Source organism: Pristiophorus japonicus, chromosome 4 (genome assembly GCF_044704955.1).
Source record: "Pristiophorus japonicus isolate sPriJap1 chromosome 4, sPriJap1.hap1, whole genome shotgun sequence".
NCBI lineage: Eukaryota > Metazoa > Chordata > Chondrichthyes > Pristiophoridae > Pristiophorus > Pristiophorus japonicus.
Genome location: NC_091980.1, coordinates 150,211,189 through 150,230,592, shown reverse-complemented (window position 1 = coordinate 150,230,592; position 19,404 = coordinate 150,211,189). Strand labels below are relative to the sequence as shown.

The 19,404-nt window shown below is 47.9% G+C and overlaps 1 protein-coding gene across 2 annotated transcripts in view; it reads right to left on the bottom strand.

Annotated features, from left to right (window-relative positions):
• Positions 1-1,288: 1,288 nt before the first annotated feature.
• Positions 1,289-19,404, bottom strand: part of LOC139263098 (E3 ubiquitin/ISG15 ligase TRIM25-like) — a 34,409-nt gene continuing 16,293 nt past the window's right edge. The window contains exons 3-7 of one of the 2 annotated variants that reach the window (XM_070878643.1): positions 18,328-18,423; positions 17,032-17,262; positions 10,963-10,985; positions 9,702-9,835; positions 1,289-2,329 (exon numbers count right to left, since the gene is read on the bottom strand). In XM_070878643.1, the coding sequence (XP_070734744.1) occupies positions 1,809-2,329; positions 9,702-9,835; positions 10,963-10,985; positions 17,032-17,262; positions 18,328-18,423 (1,005 nt within the window). In that variant the 3' untranslated portion in view covers positions 1,289-1,808. The remainder of the gene's footprint in view (positions 2,330-9,701; positions 9,836-10,962; positions 10,986-17,031; positions 17,263-18,327; positions 18,424-19,404) is intronic. The other variant, XM_070878645.1, reaches the window with a different exon arrangement.

The following is a 19,404-nucleotide window of genomic DNA, read 5'->3' as shown; positions in this document are numbered from 1 at the left end:
CTTCTCGATGTAAAATATACCTCCCCTTTAAACTGTTGCTATTGACCGTTAACTCACAGATTGGTGAGCTGCCTATAGGCAGAGCATTTTACTCTGGCAGTTTGACCAGCGGCAGTGCTGAAAATCACGTGGTTCCCACAGCTTGCCCATCGCCTATCCATTTACCACCTCGGGATGTAAATCCCCCCCCCCCCGCAACCTCTCGTACGACCTGCACACCTTTCCCCCGCCCCGAGATCTGCACACAGCTTGATATACACTGCTTGCATACATTGAAACATGAGGCGGCCATTCAGCCCCTCGACCCTGGTCCACCATTCTATCACACCACGGCTGATCTGCACCTCAACTTAATTTACCCTCCTTAGCTCCAGATCCCTCGACAGCTTTACATAATAAAAATCTATCAGTCTTGAAAGCTCCAATTGACCCTCTGCATGCACAGCTTTTAGTGGGAGGGAGTTTCCGGTTTACATTATCCTTCAGGTGAAAAAGTGCTTTGTAATTTCTCTCCTGAATGGGCTGACTCTAATTTTAAGATTATGTCCCCTTGTTCTGAATCCCCCTAACAGAGGACATAAGTTGTCTCTGTCGCTCATATTGATTCTCTATTATTTTAAACACCTCGATCAGATCATCCCTTAACCTCGAAACTAAAGGGAATGCAAGCCAAGTTTATGCAACCTGCCCCTCTGAGCCCTGATATCATGATGGTGACTGCGCTGCACCCCATCCAGGCCAGTATGTCAGTCCTGAGGTGCAGCGACCAGGATTGAACGCAGTGCTCCAGGTGGGGTCTGACCAAGAATCTGTACAGCTGAAGTATCATGTCCTCCCTTCTGTATTCCAGCCCCTTGAGATAAAGGCTGACATTTCACTAGCTTTTAATGACTCCCAAATTACTTTATTATTCCAGTTTCTAGTTACTCCTAACTTAGTGTCATCTGCAAACTTGGATATATCAACAACTTTTAACGTAGTAAAACATCCCAAGGTGCTTTGCAGGAGTATTATGAAATAAATAATTTGACACCGAACCGCACAAGTAGAAATTAGCGTAGGTGACCAAAGGTCACAGAGGTAGGTTTTAAGGAGCATCTTGAACGAGGAAAGAGAAGTAGAGAGGTGGAGAGGTTTAGGCAGGGAGTTCCAGAGCTTGAGGCCGAGGGTCAAATATGACACCAAGGTTATGAACAGTCTGCTTCAGCCTCAGACAGAAGTTGGGAGAGGGGTGAAGTCAGTGGCTAGGGAACAGAGTTTGTGGCGGGGACCAAAAACAATGGCTTCGGTCTTTTCAATATTTAATTGGAGAATATTTCTGCTCATGGGACAAGCAGTCAGATACAACTCTTTATTCCATCATTCAAGTCATTTTATAAATATGGTGACAAATTGAGTCCTCAATACAGATCCCTGAGAAACACCACTGGTCACATCCAACCAATCGTTATCACCACTCTCTGTCTCCTACCTCCTAACCAATTCCAAATCAAGTCAAAAGGCTCTAATTGCATAGGCTCTCGTTTCTGCCAATGTTTTGTGTGGCACCTTATTGAATGCCTTTTGGAAGTTCATATGGACAACATCCAGAGACATGCCTTAGTGAAGGTTATCAGTGACCTCCTCAAAAATACAACCAGGTCAGTCAGACATGGCTTCCCTTTAGCAAAGTCTTGCTGGCTCTCTCTGGTCAGCTCTTGTTTGCTCAAGTGCTCAGTCACTATCTATAATGACAGGTTACTAGAGTTTATAATCATTAGTAGACATATCAACACAGATTGACCAGAAAGTAATCTCAGCAGTCAGCACTAATTTAGCAGTTTTATGGATTTGTCCCAACAACCAAATGCTGGAAACACGGGTTCAGTGAATGTGGTGTGAAATGTGTATAAATGTATCAGTGAGTCAGTGACCTGGTGAAATGACACAGTCCCAGCCTCGTAGTCCAACTGAACCCGGATCCTGCTCCCAGGCCCGATCGGTGGGAGGTCAGTGCGCTCATTATCGTGCCAGAATGTGACCGAATCGGTGCCAGGATATAAACACCAGGAGTTACTGCTTTCCCCAAACCACGAGTACTGCCCTTTCCTATCTATACTCCCATACACAATCCCCATTCCCCATTCTTTCCCATCAGACTCTCCATCCCAGGAATGGGATCCTGAGGAGAAGCTCTGGGAGCAGATGACTTGGAAATAGTCTGTAAACCTCTCTGGGTGAGGTGGGTAGGGCTGGTCCTGTTCAGTGTAAGTTACTGATCTCAGATCATCAGACAGAACCAAGCTGCAGTTTGCTGTCTTTGGATCCAGGCTCAGCTGTGAGCTTTGCCCTAGAGAGGAGAGAAGAGATTTGTCAGACAGGATTAATCCACTCAGATCAATGATTAACAGCTGCAGGGTAGGCGTGTGTGCACCATCTACAAGATGCACTGCAGCAACTCGCCAAGGCTTCTTCGACAGCACCTCCCAAACCCACGACCTCTACCACCTCGAAGGACAAGGTGCATGGGAACACCACCACCTCAAAGTTCCCCTCCAAGTCACACACCATTCTGACTCAGAAGCATATCACCGTTCCTTCATCGTCGCTGGGTCACAATCCTGGAACTCCCTCCCTAACAGCACTGTGGGAGCACCTTCACCACACAGACTGCAGAGGTTCAAGTAGGCGGCTCACCACCACCTTCTCAAGGGAAATTAGGGATGGGCAATAAATGCTGGCCTTGCCAGCGATGCCCACATCCCATGAACAAATAAAAGAAAACCTCCCAGACAGTGTCAGCACCATATTATCTGTTAGGCTGTATTCTTCCCATGTTAAATAAATGCCCTTCGATCAGAATCCAGTGAAATAGTGTGTGTCCCAGTGCTGTACACTCGGGGCCCTCCCCAGGAGCTAGTCACTGCTCCAGTGGTATCGGCAGGGTGCTTCAGTCGAGATTGTGAATGCAGCTCCATGATCGTCCACACAGCCACGCCTTGCTGCTGTACAAGGCCTATGCAGTGTTTGCTCTGAATTCCCCAAGCCTGGATCACACCCTGACACTGGGCTTCAGTAACTTCACTGTAGGCCTGTGGTCTCTTTCCCGCCTGGGGGTAGGACATGGCAAGACAGGGCCCAGCAGCAAGGGCAGTGTTGGAGGAGGCAGGGATGAGGGCCTTGCCTCTCAGGGTGCTTTTCCTTCTGACTGGAGCCAGCTGACCCACTCACTGACTGCGGCACAGCCTGAAAGGGGAGAGGCCAAGCGAGCTACCACAGGGACAGGCCCATCTTATCCCTGTGACTGAGGAGGGACATTATGACAATGTTTATTTCAATAGGAACATTGCATGGATCCTTTACAGCTGCATGTGACAACCTGCACAATGTTCTATGAGATCCGGTGCACCGAGAGCACACCAACGGCAATCTGTCTTCCTGAAGCACAGGGAGATACAGGGCTATGTGGCAGTGGGATTAGACTGGGATTAACACAGGGCTATGGGGAGAGTGGTGCAGTGGGACTAGGTTGGGATTGACATGGAGCTACGGGGAGAGTGGGGCAGTGGGACTAGGTTGGGATTGATACAGGGCTATGGGGAGACAACTGGGTAGTGAGATTAGTTTGGATTGGTTTAGCATGGGAGAGTGGGATTAGTTTTGGATTGATACAGGGCTATAGGGAGAGAGCAGGGCAGTGGCATTAGTTTGTGATTGATGCAGCACTATGGGTAGACAGAGGGGCAGTGGAGTTCGTTTGGGATTGATACAGCACTACGGGGGGGGGAGCGGGGCAGTGGGATTAGTTTGGGATTGATACAGCACTATGGGGAGGGAGCGGGGCAGTGGGATTAGTTTCGGATTGATTCAGCACTATGGGGAGAGAGCGGGGAAATGGGACTCGTTTGGAATTGATACAGGGCTACGGGGAGATAGCGGGGCAGTGGGACTAGGTTGGGATTGATACAGGGCTATGGGGAAGTAGCTGGGTAGTGGGATTAGTTTGGATTGGTTTAGCAAAGATCCATCATGGACACATGGGAGAGAATGGAGCAGTGGGATTAGTTTGTGATTGATACAGCACTATGGGGAGAGAGCGGGGCAGTGAGATTAGTTTGGGGATTGATACAGGGGTACGGGGAGAGAGCAGGGCAGTGGGATTAGTTTCGGATTGATTCAGGGCTATGGGGAGAGAGCGGGGCAGTAGGATTAGTTTGGGATTGATACAGGGGTACGGGGAGAGAGCAGGGCAGTGGGATTAGTTTCGGATTGATTCAGGGCTATGGGGAGAGAGCGGGGCAGTGGCGTTATATTTGGATTAATACAGCACTATGGGGAGAGAGCGGGGCAGTGGGATTAGTTTGTGATTGATACAGGGCTATGGAGAGAGAGTGGGACAGTGGGGTTAGTTTGGGAATGAGACAGGGCTATGGGGAGAGAGCGGGGCAATGGGATTATTTGGTGATTGATACAGGGCTATGGGGAGAGAGTGGGGCAGTGGGATTAGTTTGGGATTGATACAGGGCTATGGGGAGAGAGCGGGATAGTGGGGTTAGTTTGGGAATGAGACAGGGCTATGGGGAGAGAGCGGGGCAATGGGATTATTTGGTGATTGATACAGGGCTATGGGGAGAGAGTGGGGCAGTGGGATTAGTTTGGGATTGATACAGGGCTATGGGGAGAGAGCAGGGCAGTGGGATTAGTTTGGGATTGATACAGGGCTATGGGGAGAGAGCGGGGCAGTGGCGTTATATTTGGATTAATACAGCACTATGGGGAGAGAGCGGGGCAGTGGGATTAGTTTGTGATTGATACAGGGCTATGGGGAGAGAGCGGAGCAATGGGATTAGTTGGTGATTGATACAGGGCTATGGGGAGAGAGCGGGGCAATGGGATTAGTTGGCGATTGATACAGGGCTATGGGGAGAGAGCAGGACAGTCGTGTTAGTTTGGGAATGAGACAGGGCTATGGGGAGAGAGCGGGGCAGTGGGGTTAGTTGGGGACTGACACTGGGCTATGGGGATTGAGTGCAGCAGTGGAACTAGGTTGGGATTGACACTGGGCTATGGGGAGGGAGCAGGGCAGTGGCATTAGTTTTGGATTGATACAGGGCTATGGGGAGAGAGCGGGGCAGTGGGATTAGTTTGAGATTGATACAGCACTACGGGGAGGGAGCGGGTCAGTGGGATTAGTTTGGGATTGATACAGCACTATGGGGAGAGAGTGAGGTAGTTGGATTAGTTTGGGATTGATACAGCACTATGGGGAGGGAGCGGGGCAGTAGGATTAGTTTGGGATTGATACAGCACTACGGGGAGGGAGTGGGGTAGTTGGATTAGTTTGGGATTGATACAGCACTATGGGGAGGGAGCGGGTCAGTGGGATTAGTTTCGGATTGATTCAGCACTATGAGGAGAGAGCGGGGCAATGGGACTAGTTTGGAATTGATACAGGGCTACGGGAAGATAGCAGGGCAGTGGGACTAGGTTGAGATTAATACTGGGCTATGGGGAGAGCATGGGGCAATGGGATTAGGTTGGGATTGATACAGGGCTATGGGGAAAGAGCGGGGCAGTGGGATTACTTTGGGATTGACACTGGGCTATGGAGATAGAGCGCAGCAGTGGGACTAGGTTGGGATTGACACTGGGCTATGGGGAGAGAGCGGGGCAGTGGGATTAGTTTGGGATTGATACTGGTGTATGGGGAGAGCGTGGGGCAATGGGATTAGTTTGGGATTGACACTGGGCTATTGGGAGAGCGCGGGGCAGTGGGACTAGGTTGGGATTGATTCAGGGCTATGGGGAAGGAGCTGGGTAGTGGGATTAGTTTGGATTGGTTTAACAAAGATCCATCATGGACATATGGGAGAGAGTGGGGCAGTGGGATTAGTTTGTGATTGATACAGCACTATGGGTGAGAGCGGGGCAGTGGGATTAGTTTGGGGATTGATACAGGGCTATAGGGAGAGAGCAGGGCAGTGAGATTAATTTGGGGTTGGTACAGCACTATGGGGAGAGAGCGGGGCAGTGGGATTAGTTTGGGATTGATATAGGGCTATGGGGAGAGAGCAGGGCAGTGGCATTATTTTTGGATTAATACAGCACTATGGGGAGAGAGCGGGGCAGTGGGATTAGTTTGGGATTGATACAGGGCTATGGGGAGAGAGCAGGGCAGTGGCATTATTTTTGGATTAATACAGCACTTTGGGGAGAGAGCGGGGCAGTGTGATTAGTTTGTGATTGATACAGCACTATGGGGAGAGAGCGGGGCAGTGGGATTAGTTTGGGGATTGATACAGGGCTATGGGGAGAGAGTAGGGCAGTGGGATTAATTTGGGATTACAGGGCTATGGGGAGAGAGCGGGGCAGTGGGATTAGTTTGGGATTGATACAGGGCTATGGGGAGAGAGCGGGGCAGTGGCGTTATTTTTGGATTAATACAGCACTATGGGGAGAGAGCGGGGCAGTGGGATTAGTTTGTGATTGATACAGTGCTATGGGGAGAGAGTGGGTAAATTGGGATTAGTTGGTGATTGATACAGGGCTATGGGGAGAGAGCAGGGCAATGGGATTAGTTGGTGATTGATACAGGGCTATGGGGAGAAAGTGGGACTGTGGGGTGAGTTTGGGAATGAGACAGGGCTATGGGGAGAGAGCGGGCAGTGGGGTTAGTTGGGGATTGATACAGGGCTATGGGGAGAGAAGGGGCAGTCGGGTTAGTTTTGTATTGGTACAGGGCTATGGGAGAGAGAACATGGCAGTGGGGTGGGCTTTGAAGTGATACAGGGCTATGAGGAGAGAGGGAGGCAGTAGAACATAAGAACATAAAAAATAGGAGCAGGATTAGACTACTTAGCCCCTCGAGCCTGCTGCACTATTCAATATGATCATGGCTGCTCTGATCCTGGCCTGAACTCCAATTTCCTGCCCGTTCCCCATAACCCTTGACACCCCTAACATTGAAAAATCTTAACCTTAAATATCGTCAATGACCCAGCCTCCACAGCTCTCTGGGGTATCAAATTCCAAAGATTCACAACCCTCTGAGAGAAGAAATTCCTCCTCATTTCCGTTTTAAATGTGCAACTCCTTATTCTGAAACTGTGCACCCTAGTTCTAGATTTCCCCAGGAGGGGAAACATCCTCTCTGCATCTACCCTATCCAGCCCCCTCAGAATCTTGTGTTTCAATAACATCAGCTCTCATTCTTCTAAACTCAAATAAGTATAGGCCCAACCTGCTCAACCTTTCTTCATAAGACAACCCCTTCATCCCAAGAATCAACCTTGTGAACCTTCTCTGAATTGCCTCCAATGCAAGTATATCCCTCCTAAGACATGGAGACCAAAACTGTACGCAGTACTCCAGGTGTGGCCTCACCAATACCCTGTACAGTTGTAGCAAGACTTCCCTGCTTTTATACTCTATCCCCTTGCAATAAAGGCCAATATTCCATTTGCCTTCCTGGTCACTTGCTGTACCTGCATACTAACTTTTAGTGTTTCATGCACAAGGACCCCTAGATCCCTCTGTACTGCAGCATTCTGTCGTCTCTCTCCATTTAAATAATAATTTGCTTTTTTATTTTTCCTACCAAAATGGATAACCTCACATTTTCCAACATTATACTCAATCTGCCAAATTGTTGCCACTCACTTAGCCTGTCTATGGGGCCAAATTGGTGAAGGCCGAGGGCCGCCCAAAGGACTGCCGATGGCCACCGAGATACCTGACGGTGCTTTAGGCGGGAGTTTCGGCAAAAAGATCCTTGAAAGGGCGCCCGGCGGCAAAAGAGGGACTTACGCTGTCAATCTGGGCAGTAGCAGGTGGGAGCTCCCGATCTCGGAGGCAAAGGCGCTTGACGCCCAAGTGCCGCTGAGGAGGGAGTCGGGCCCAGGGAGGGTCGAAGAGCTGGAAACAAAAATCAATGCAAAAAAAAAACCGGAACAACTTCAGGGGACCCCATGCAGGTAAGTCGCTGTAAGAAAATATTTTTTGAAATGTTCACTCACCTTTTTTTGCAGGTCTTCATACCTACTGTCGGGGACAGACCAGCCTCCTCGCAGCGGTCCCTCCCCGTTCTTGTGCCGTACCCCGCCGATTCCCTCCCGCAACAATCTGGCATCTCGGCAGGCAGGAGGTCACTTGCGCTGCTGGGCCATCCGCTGACGTCAGCGGGCAGTTCCCGGCGGCTCTCTCCTCCCGCCCGCTCCAACCCAAGTGCAAACTGGCACTGGGCGGAACCCGGAGAGGAATGTCGGTGGATCTCGGCAGCAGTCGGTGGTAAGGCCATCAATTTCGGCCCCTATATCTCTTTGCAGATTATTTGTACCCTCTTCACAACTCGCTTTCCCACCTATCTTTGTATCATCAGCAAATTTGACTGCATTACACTCTGTCCCATCATCCAAGTCATTAATATAAATTGTAAATAGTTGAGACCCCAGTGAAACAGGCTTTGGATTGATACAGGACTATGGGGAGAGTGTGGGGCAGTGGGGTTAGTTTGGGAATGAGACAGGACTATGGGGAGAGAGCGGGGCAGTGGGGATAGTTTGGGATTGAGACAGGGCTATGGGGAGAGTGTGGGGCAGTGGGGTTAGTTTGGGATTGAGACAGGACTATGGGGAGAGTGTGGGGCAGTGGGGTTAGTTTGGGATTGAGACAGGACTATGGGGAGAGTGTGGGGCAGTGGGGTTAGTTTGGGATTGAGACAGGACTATGGGGAGAGAGCGGGGCAGTGGGGATAGTTTGGGATTGAGACAGGACAATGGGGAGAGTGTGGGGCAGTGGGGTTAGTTTGGGATTGAGACAGGACTATGGGGAGAGTGTGGGGCAGTGGGGTTAGTTTGGGAATGAGACAGGGCTATGTGGAGAGAGTGGGGCAGTGGGGTTAGTTTGGGATTGAGACAGGGCTATGTGGAGAGAGTGGGGCAGTGGAGTTAGTTTGGGAATGAGACAGGGCTATGGGGAGAGTGTGGGGCAGTGGGGTTAGTTTGGGATTGAGACAGGGCTATGGGGAGAGTGTGGGGCAGTGGGGTTAGTTTGGGATTGAGACAGGACTATGGGGAGAGTGTGGGGCAGTGGGGTTAGTTTGGTAATGAGACAGGGCTATGTGGAGAGAGTGGGGCAGTGGGATGGGCATGGAATTGCTCTAGCAAAGAGCCGTCCTGGACACAATGGACACAATGGACCGAATGGCTACTTTCTGCGCTCGAAACTGCTATTGTTCCGTTGGCCTTCTTTTATATGTACAAAGTCCTACGTGAAGAGATGGGGCCTAAAGGCAGCGGGGATGATGAGACTAATGTGTTGGATTAGTGGACATGATCCTGAAGTACTGTTGGAATCATTAGCACTGCGAGAGCAGAATGAAAACCAAGACTGTGAGGTGTGTAATCAGAGGGACATAATATAAGTCCCAGGAGTAGCAGAGAGTTTCTACAGAACATGGTCTGTTATGGTTCCCAGCGCACACTGTCACGTGACCAGAGACGGCTCAGTGAAAGAATGGTCCGGGTGTCACTGGAAGGAGCAGGAAGTGATTTAATGAGCTGTCCTGCTATTACTGGGGGTGGAGACTGAGGATTAATCTCAGGCTCCTGATCCACAGACACAGGGAGCTGATATTAAAGTTTGAGATATTCCCAGCTGTCTGAACACAACTAACCCCACCTGCTCTCAGTGCCTTATTTTGGAGAAAAGCTGCACGATCTTACTAATGATTCCCAATATGTCTGAGTGATACTTTTCCCATCCATTCAGCCTCTCCTGGATAAGTTGCGATATATTGAACAGGTTCAGGGTGAGCGCTGGGCCATCTGGGTCTGTGACTCTCTGAGTCTCCGTCACTCTGGAATGAAAGAGGAGAGAATGTTCAATCGAGTTCAATGGAAAATCGGGATGGATATAAAACTGTCTGCCGCTTCGCTCCAAGCCCACTTTACGCTACTGGCGAAGACCAGTTTCACCCTCAATGTGTTTTACGTCATGACAGGTTCTACAAGAGGCTCAGTATTAAAATTAGAAAAGGGAGGGAGAAGAGGCAGTTTATACTGAACTACTTTCCACAGCGGGTGGTGAAAGTATGTGTAAGGGTGGCATTGAGGGCTGAGTGTATCAGTATATTCCAGAAGTGGAGAAGTAACTGGAGAAATGTCTGTTTGCAGAGTTGTCGAGGTATTGTTAGATCTGGTATTTCCGAGACATCGGCAGTGGCCGCATGAACTGAAGTGGCTCTCTCTGGTCCTGCACATTCCTATGTACCTGTGCCCATCTTCTTTCCATTGGAGCCCTCATCCTTTCATTACTAATGCTTATTACTGGTAGGTGTACTGCAGCATTGCACACAGTGCATCAACACCAAGTGTTGTTTTCAGCTGAAGCAGAGTCACAGGGTTGGGGATAACTGAACCAAGACAGACATGGAATTCAGTACCATTTAAAGCCATACAGTCTGCCTGTATTTTTATACTTCCATTATAAATTCCAATGTCCACATTTAGAATGGGAAGTGCCTATGTAAACTTCTGACGCTGTCACACCCTACTGCCACTGTTGGAAATGCAGCCCTCCAACAGTTTGGATGATTAAGCAGAGTTTTTTATGGAAGTTGCCATAATAGATATGAGACATAAATTTCTAGACAGAAAGTGTGTGAAGACTTAACGGGGTCCATTTGGAAGCAAACGGACGCAGGCAAATACAGCTGCTTGTTGGTTAGATACAGGTCACTGCAGCTTTTTCTCTCTCTCACTTCCTGTCTAACAGCTTCCTGAGAAGCTCGACACACCGATGGAACAGTCCATGTCACTGCCATTTCCCACAGGCTGCCTGAGCCAAGAACCCCTCAAACCACAGTTACACATCACTCAATATCCCCACCATTTGAAAGCTCCTTATCTGGGAAGGTTTCCAAGCCGTGATTCTACTTTCACTCTTCTCCCAGATACAGATACTGTGTGACTGACAGGGACTTACCTGGAAAGGAGCTGCTTCGAGTTCTGTGAATAAAGAGAGGAGATCAAATCAGTCAACGAACAAACCAACTCCCAATGGAAGCAAACCGTGATTTTGGGATTGAGAGTAAAGAATTCAGTGTGTAACAGTACGTAGGATTACACAGCACAGAAACAGGCCATTCGGCCCAACCAGTCCATGCCAGCGTTTATGTTCCACTCGAGGCTCCTCCCATCTTTCCTCATCCATCTTTATCAGCATAACCCTCTGTTCCCTACTTGCTCATCTAATCACCCCTTAAATGCATTGATACTATTCACTTCAACCACTCCCTGTGGTAACGAGTTCCACATTCTCACCATTCTCTGGGTAAAGAAGTTTCTCCTGAATTCCCTTTTGGATTTCTTGGTGACGATCTTATATTGATGGCCTCTAGTTATGCTCTTCCCCACAAGTGGAAACATTCTCTCTGTATCCACTCTATCAAAACCTTTCAGAATTTTAAAGACCTCTATTAGGTCACCCCTCAGCCTTCGTTTTTCGGGAGAAAAGAGACCCAGCCTGTTCATCCCTTCCCAATAGGTGTACCCTCTCATTTCTGGTATCATCCTTGTCAATCTTCTCTGCACCCTCTGCAGTGGTTCTATATCCTTTTTATAATATGGCAACCAGAATTGTACGCAGTACTCCAAGTGTGTTCTAACCAAGCTTCGATACAAGTTTACATAACTTCCCTACTTTTCAATTCTATCCCTCTAGAAATAAACCCTCGTGTTTGGTTTGCTTTTTTATGACCTTATTAACTTGTGTCACTACTTTTAATGATTTGTATAATTGTACTCCTCTACCTCATTTAGATTCTTAATTTCCAAGTAATATGTGACCTCCCTATTTTTCTTACCATAATACCTCACATTTATCTGTGCTGAAATTCATTTTCCAATTATATGCCCAATCTGCAAATTTATTAATGTCGTCTTGTAATTTGTTGCAATCCCCCTCAGTATTGGCTATCTCATCCCGCCAGCCCCCTCCCCCGCAATATGGTGTCATCCGCAAATTTAGAAATTGTGTTTTTGATTCCAATGTCTAAATTGTTAATATAAATTGTGAACAACTGTGGTCCCCAGCACTGATCCTTGTGGGACACCATTACCCTCCTTCTGCCCCTGTGAATAGTTACCCTTTACCCCACTCTCTGCTTTCTGTCCTGAAGCCAGCTAGCGATCCATTCTGCTACTTGTCCCCTGACTCCGCATTCTCTGACCTTGTTATTATGGGGTACCTTTTGAAAATCCAGATAAATTACATCTATTGTATTACCCTTCTCTACTCTCTTTGTTACCTCCTCAAAAAATTCAATAGTTTGGTCAAGCAAAACTTTCCCTTTTGAAATTCATGCTGACTATTCATTTTTATGTTTTTGGTTTCTAGATGTTCTTCCATTTTCTCCTCTAGTAGTAATTCCATTTTTTTTCCTACCGATGTTAAGCTGACTGGTCTATAGATCCCTGAACATGTTCTATCTCCCTTCTTAAATATAAATATTATATTAGCTATCCACTCGGTCTATGGCATTACATCCTTTTCTAACAAATTATCTCTTGCCTAGATTCTTTTAAAATGCGGGGATGCAATCCATCCGGACCAGGGATTTTATCCTCTTTGAGTTTGATTAGTTTATTAATATATCCCCTCTTTTTATTTTAAATGCACTTATCTGATTACTAATCTCACCATCCAATGTCAAGTCCACCTGTTCTATCTCCCTGGTAAATACTGAAGTGAAATAATTATTTAATATCTCTGCCATCTCTCTATCACTGCTTGTTGTATGATCCTGTCCATCCTTTAATGGTGATATTCTCATCCCAACAATCCTTTTTTTAAGCGGCCTGTAAAATATTTTACGATTTTGATTTATGTTCCTTGATAATTTAATTTTATGGTTCCTCTTTGCCTTCCTAATTGTTATTTTGACTTCTCTCCTAATCTCTTCATATTCTCCCTTATCATGCACTCCCCTGCAGTCCATGCACTTAATGTATGCCTCTCTCCTTACCATAAATGGCTTTATTCATCCACAGTGTTTCATTAGTGTTTAGTTTGTTCATGTTATTTAGCGGAATATATTTTTCCCGTACTCTTTAGAACACTATTTTAAATGTTTCCCGTTGCTGGTCTACATCACTGTTTGCCAGTATTGTTGTCCATTTTATTGTCCCAAGTTCTATTCTCAGCCCCTCAAAATCAGCTTTTCTCCAATCTATTATCCTGGTCTGTGTCATACATATGTCTTCCTCAATTATTATCTTAAAGCGTATTATTATGGTCACTGTTGCCTAGATGTTCTTTTACTTTTACTTCTCATATCTGCTCTGGTTCATTCCCCACTACTAGATCCAATAGCGACTCCTCCCTTATTAGGCACTTTATACATTGGGTTAGAAAGGAATCCTGTACACATTGTAGGAACTCCATTCTGTTATCCCCCTTTACCTACCGTTTCTGTCCAATTAATATCTGGGTAGCTGAAATACCCCAGGATTATTATTCTATGTTTTTTACTAATTTCCCTAATTTATTTGCATATTTCTTCCTCCACCTTCCTTCCATTAGGTGGTGTGTAGACCGCCCCATTAGGAGTTGTGTAGACCGCCCCACTAGGTGGTGTGTAGACTGCCCCATTAGGAGTTGTGTAGACCGCCCCATTAGATGGTGTGTAGACTGCCCCATTAGGTGGTGTGTAGACTGCCCCATTAGGTGGTGTGTAGACTGCCCCATTAGGAGTTGTGTAGACCGCCCCACTAGGTGGTGTGTAGACTGCCCCATTAGGAGTTGTGTAGACCGCCCCATTAGATGGTGTGTAGACTGCCCCATTAGGTGGTGTGTAGACTGCCCCATTAGGTGGTGTGTAGACTGCCCCATTAGGTGGTGTGTAGACTGCCCCATTAGGTGGTGTGTAGACTGCCCCATTAGGAGTTGTGTAGACTGCCCCATTAGGTGGTGTGTAGACTGCCCCATTAGGTCGTGTGTAGATCGGCCCATTAGGTGGTGTGTAGACTGCCCCATTAGGAGTTGTGTAGACCGCCCCATTAGGTGGTGTGTAGACTGCCCCATTAGGTGGTGTGCAGATTGCCCCATTAGGTGGTGTGTAGACTGCCCCATTAGGAGTTGTGTAGATCGCCCCATTAGGTGGTGTGTAGACTGCCCCATTAGGTGGTGTGTAGATTGCCCCATTAGGTGGTGTGTAGACTGCCCCATTAGGTGGTGTGTAGACTGCCCCATTAGGTGGTGTGTAGACTGCCCCATTAGGTGGTGTGTAGACTGCACCATTAGGTGGTGTGTAGACTGCCCCATTAGGTGGTGTGTAGATTGCCCCATTAGGTGGTGTGTAGACTGCCCCATTAGGTGGTGTGTAGACTACCCCATTAGGTGGTGTGTCGACTGCCCCATAAGGAGTTGTGTAGACCGCCCCATTAGGTGGTGTGTAGACCGCCCCATTAGGTGGTGTGTAGACTGCCCCATTAGGTGGTGTGTAGACTGCCCCATTAGCTGGTGTGTAGAATACCCCATTAGGTGGTGTGTAGATTGCCCCATTAGGTGGTGTGTAGACTGCCCCATTAGGTGGTGTGTAGACCGCCCCATTAGGTGGTGTGTAGACCCCCCATTAGGTGGTGTGTAGACTGCCCCATTAGGTGGTGTGTAGACTGCCCCATTAGGTGGTGTGTAGACTGCCCCATTAGCTGGTGTGTAGAATACCCCATTAGGTGGTGTGTAGATTGCCCCATTAGGTGGTGTGTAGAATACCCTATTAGCTGGTGTGTAGACCGCCCCATTAGCTGGTGTGTAGACTGCCCCATTAGCTGGTGTGTAGAATACCCCATTAGGTGGTGTGTAGATTGCCCCATTAGGTGGTGTGTAGACTGCCCCATTAGCTGGTGTGTAGAATACCCCATTAGGTGGTGTGTAGATTGCCCCATTAGGTGGTGTGTAGACTGCCCCATTAGGTGGTGTGTAGACCGCCCCATTAGGTGGTGTGTAGACCGTCCCATTTGGTGGTGTGTAGACCCCCCATTAGGTGGTGTGTAGACTGCCCCATTAGGTGGTGTGTAGACTGCCCCATTAAGTGGTGTGTAGAATACCCCATTAGGTGGTGTGTAGAATACCCCATTAGGTGGTGTGTAAACTGCCCCATTAGATGGTGTGTAGAATACCCCATTACATGGTGTGTAGAATACCCTATTATGTGGTGTGTAAACTGCCCCATTAGGTGGTGTGTAGAATACCCCATTAGGTGGTGTGTAGAGTACCCCATTAGCTGGTGTGTAGAATACCCCATTAGGTGGTGTGTAGACTGCCCCATTAGGTGGTGTGTAGAATACCCCATTAGGTGGTGTGTAGAATACCCCATTAGGTGGTGTGTAAACTGCCCTATTAGATGGTGTGTAGAATACCCCATTAGGTGGTGTGTAAACTGCCCCATTAGATGATGTGTAGAATACCCCATTACATGGTGTGTAGAATACCCCATTATGTGGTGTGTAAACTGCCCCATTAGGTGGTGTGTAGAATACCCCATTAGGTGGTGTGTAGAATACCCCATTCGGTGGTGTGTAAACTGCCCCATTAGGTGGTGTGTAGAATACCCCATTAGCTGGTGTGTAGAATACCCCATTAGGTGGTGTGTAAACTGCCCCATTCGGTGGTGTGTAGACTGCCCCATTAGCTGGTGTGTAGAATACCCCATTAGGTGGTGTGTAAACTGCCCCATTAGATGGTGTGTAGAATACCCCATTAGGTGGTGTGTAGAATACCCCATTAGGTGGTGTGTAAACTGCCCCATTAGGTGGTGTGTAGAATACCCCATTAGCTGGTGTGTAGAATACCCCATTAGGTGGTGTGTAAACTGCCCCATTAGATGGTGTGTAGAATAACCCATTAGGTGGTGTGTAGACTGCCCCATTAGATGGTGTGTAGACTGCCCCATTAGATGGTGTGTAGACTGCCCCATTAGGTGGTGTGTAGACTGCCCCATTAGGTGGTGTGCAGACTGCCCCATTAGGTGGTGTGTAGACTGCCCCATTAGGTGGTGTGTAGACTGCCCCATTAGGTGGTGTGTAGACTGCCCCATTAGATGGTGTGTAGACTGCCCCATTAGGTGGTGTGTAGACTGCCCCATTAGATGGTGTGTAGACTGCCCCATTAGGTGGTGTGTAGACTGCCCCATTAGGTGGTGTGTAGACTGCCCCATTCGATGGTGTGTAGACTGCCCCATTAGGTGGTGTGTAGACTGCCCCAATAATGTGATTGTTTATTGTCTTTTATATCTATTCACAGAGATTCTATTTCTGTTTTGCTGATAGCTGTGTCCCTTTTTTCTACTGCCATTATGTTATCCCTAATAAGTACAGCTACTCCAACTCCCCCTTTTCCCCTCTCTATCTTTTCTAAATATGTTAAACCTTGCAATGTTTAATTCCCAGTCCTGATTTTTCAGCATCCATGTCTCAGTAATCCCTACTATGTCTGGTTCCTCAGGGCGCACTATTTTATTGTGGGCACTGTGTGCATTGCTGTACAGACAGACTAACTCATTTTTAGTAGAAGTTCCTCCCACTTAATTTGTAGCCATCTTTTTAAACTCCTATTCTATAACTCTATTTATTCCCTGGCCATCAATATCCTCCCTTACTTTACGCTTTCCTAAGCTCTCCTTTGTTTATATGTTTTGTTCATATTTAGCCAGATTTCATTTCTTCTACATCTCTCTCCCATCTTACTGGTTTAAAGCCTTTTCCATCTCCCTATTCACCATATTTAGGTAGGGACAGTCATAGGAATGGGGAATAATCCAGCATTTCACTGCACTCCATCCGGGGCAGCACCAACAGTCCGAGGGCAGGGCTGAGGGGGTACCGACACTTCCAGGGTACGGCCGAGGGGGTACCGACACTCCGAGGGGCAGGGCCGAGGGGGCAGCACCAATGCTGGATCCCACCAACATCCTTCAAACAATTCAGCCCTCACACCGGCCTCACAGAAAGGCCCCATTCCCCAGCCATGGCCCTGTTTATATGCAAGATGTACCTGAATAAAGGAGAGAGGGTCCCTCTGTACCAGACTCTGGGTTTCTCCATCTATTAATGTAATCTGTTCCATCCTCTTGTTTAATGCTTCAGAACAGCTTCTAATCTGTGCGAGAGCTCGGAGCCCCTCCTCATCGATCAGTGTCAGTGCGTATTCTTCATCTTCTTCCAGCTGTCTCCTCCATTCAGAGAAGCTCTTCGATAACTTTCCTTTCAGCTCCTTGATTCGTGTCTGAAACCCAAACCAACTCTCATTACAAACGACCCTTCCACACAGTGTTACCCTGAGCACACGGCACTTTCCAGGGACGGGACAGTTTGTTTAGATCACCACTCGATCACCCGTTAAAGACAGACAAGCAGTGGGGGTGTCTACTGGCAGTGGGGGTGTCTACTGGGAGAGGAGACAGAGTTTAACCAGTGTTACCCTGAGCCTGGAGTTTAAAAGAAGGAGCGCTGTGTTTAGACTGTGTGTGGCACTGCCACCTGGGCCACCCACACCTGGAGTGATGGATCCAGTTTTGGTGCCCACACCTGGTGAAGGAGATCGAGACTCTGGAGAGGACGGGGCCAGAATGACACATAGTCTGATGGAGTTTAGTTCTGAGGATCGGCTCCAAGAGGTCGGGTGATTTAGAGAAAGGCAGGCCGAGAGGGACATGATTGAGGTGTTTAAACTGATGGAGGGATTATTGGACTCACTCGTTGGGTGAGGTACTGGAGATGGATCGGGATGGTAGGACTAGAGGGCCTGTGTATAAAATCCATAGGCACAGAGTTAGGTTGGAGGCCAGAGCCCTCGATCTCTGGAACAGACTCCCTGAACATGTGGTGGGTATGGAGTCACTACCACCCTTTAAAAGGGAGCTGGGGAGGAATTTCCCTGAGCTTGTCCTGAATTGGCTGCAGGGTTTATTCTCTTGGTTTGCCTTTCCCAGGTGAATACATGGTTCGGGATGGATCAGTGGTGTGTGTGATTGAACCCTGTCTGCATGGGGCAGGCTCGCTGGAGCTAATGGGCTTTTCTTCCTCTTCCTTTCTATGTTCATATGATACAGGCTTCAGGGCAAATCTTCACCTGCCAGCCTCTGGCTGTGTGTGTCTCAGTAAATCCAGTGCCCAAGTGATGTAATAATATTCCCTGGGAGGGGCAGGTAGAGTTAAGCAGCTCCCCTCACATCAAACACACGGGAACTCCGTGTAATCAGTGACTCGGCCCCAACACAACCAGCCTGGTTTGGAAGCCTGTTTCTGATGTGCTCATTGACTCAGTAAATCCAGCTCCACTTTTCCCGACCTTTATTTCAGCTTCTGATCTCCCCAAGTCTCGCTGTTTGCTGGAACAATTCTGCTGGACTCCCCGAAGCTTCTCGGTTTCTCTCTCCAATTCTTCCTGTAAATTGGAAAGTGTTTAAAATCACAACCTGCATTTATATAGCACCTTCAATGTAGGAAAACATTCCAAGGTGCTTCACAGGAGCGTAATCAGACAGAGATTGACACCGAGTCAAAGGAGGAGAGTTTCGGACAATTGCTTGGTTAAAGCAGTAACTTTTACGGAGCATCTTAGAATCATCGGGCTCAATTTTCCCCACTGCCGCTTTTTGGCGAACTGCAAGAATAATGTCTGTTTTTTTTTGGCCCTGACTATTCCAAAAAAATAATTAGCAAGTTTCCCCGTTCTATTTTTTGAAATTGGCACCGCGCAGCCTGTCCTTTAGCCTCGGGGGGTGGAGCCTAATGTCTGCGCCGAAAAAACGATGCCCCCACTTCTGTGCATGCGCAAAAAAAAGGAAGTTATTTACGTGACTGCATGCCCAGTACACCTCCCGGTCTGCATTTGGCCATTTTTGAAGAGCCAGTTGTGTGTGAGAACCTTAATTCTCATTGGAAAAATCGCAGCTGCAATAGAAGATACAACGCAGCTCAAGGACCAAGAATTTCTCACAGGATGAAGTGGAGGCACTAGTTACTGTAATTGAGGCCAGATGGTACAAGCTGGACACCAGCAGAGGTCACATAAAAGTTTCACCAAAAGAAATGAAGAAATGCTGGAACCAACAGCACTCTCCTGAGGTGCAGGATCTAACAGATGTAGATGGCAATGAGTGCAGAGAGCATTGACCTTAAGCGATCACTCCTGGACACCATCAGTGGGGTGGGTGATGAGGTATCGGGACTGTCGGGAGAAGTAACAACATTTGCACGAGAAATGGGAACAATGTCCGGGCACATGAGGGAGGGAATGTCGCAGGTAGCTGATACATTGTCAGTGAACATGAGGGAGGGAATGTCGCAGGTAGCTGATACATTGTCAGTGAACATGAGGGAGGGAATGTCGCAGGTAGCTGATACACAGTCAGTGAACATGAGG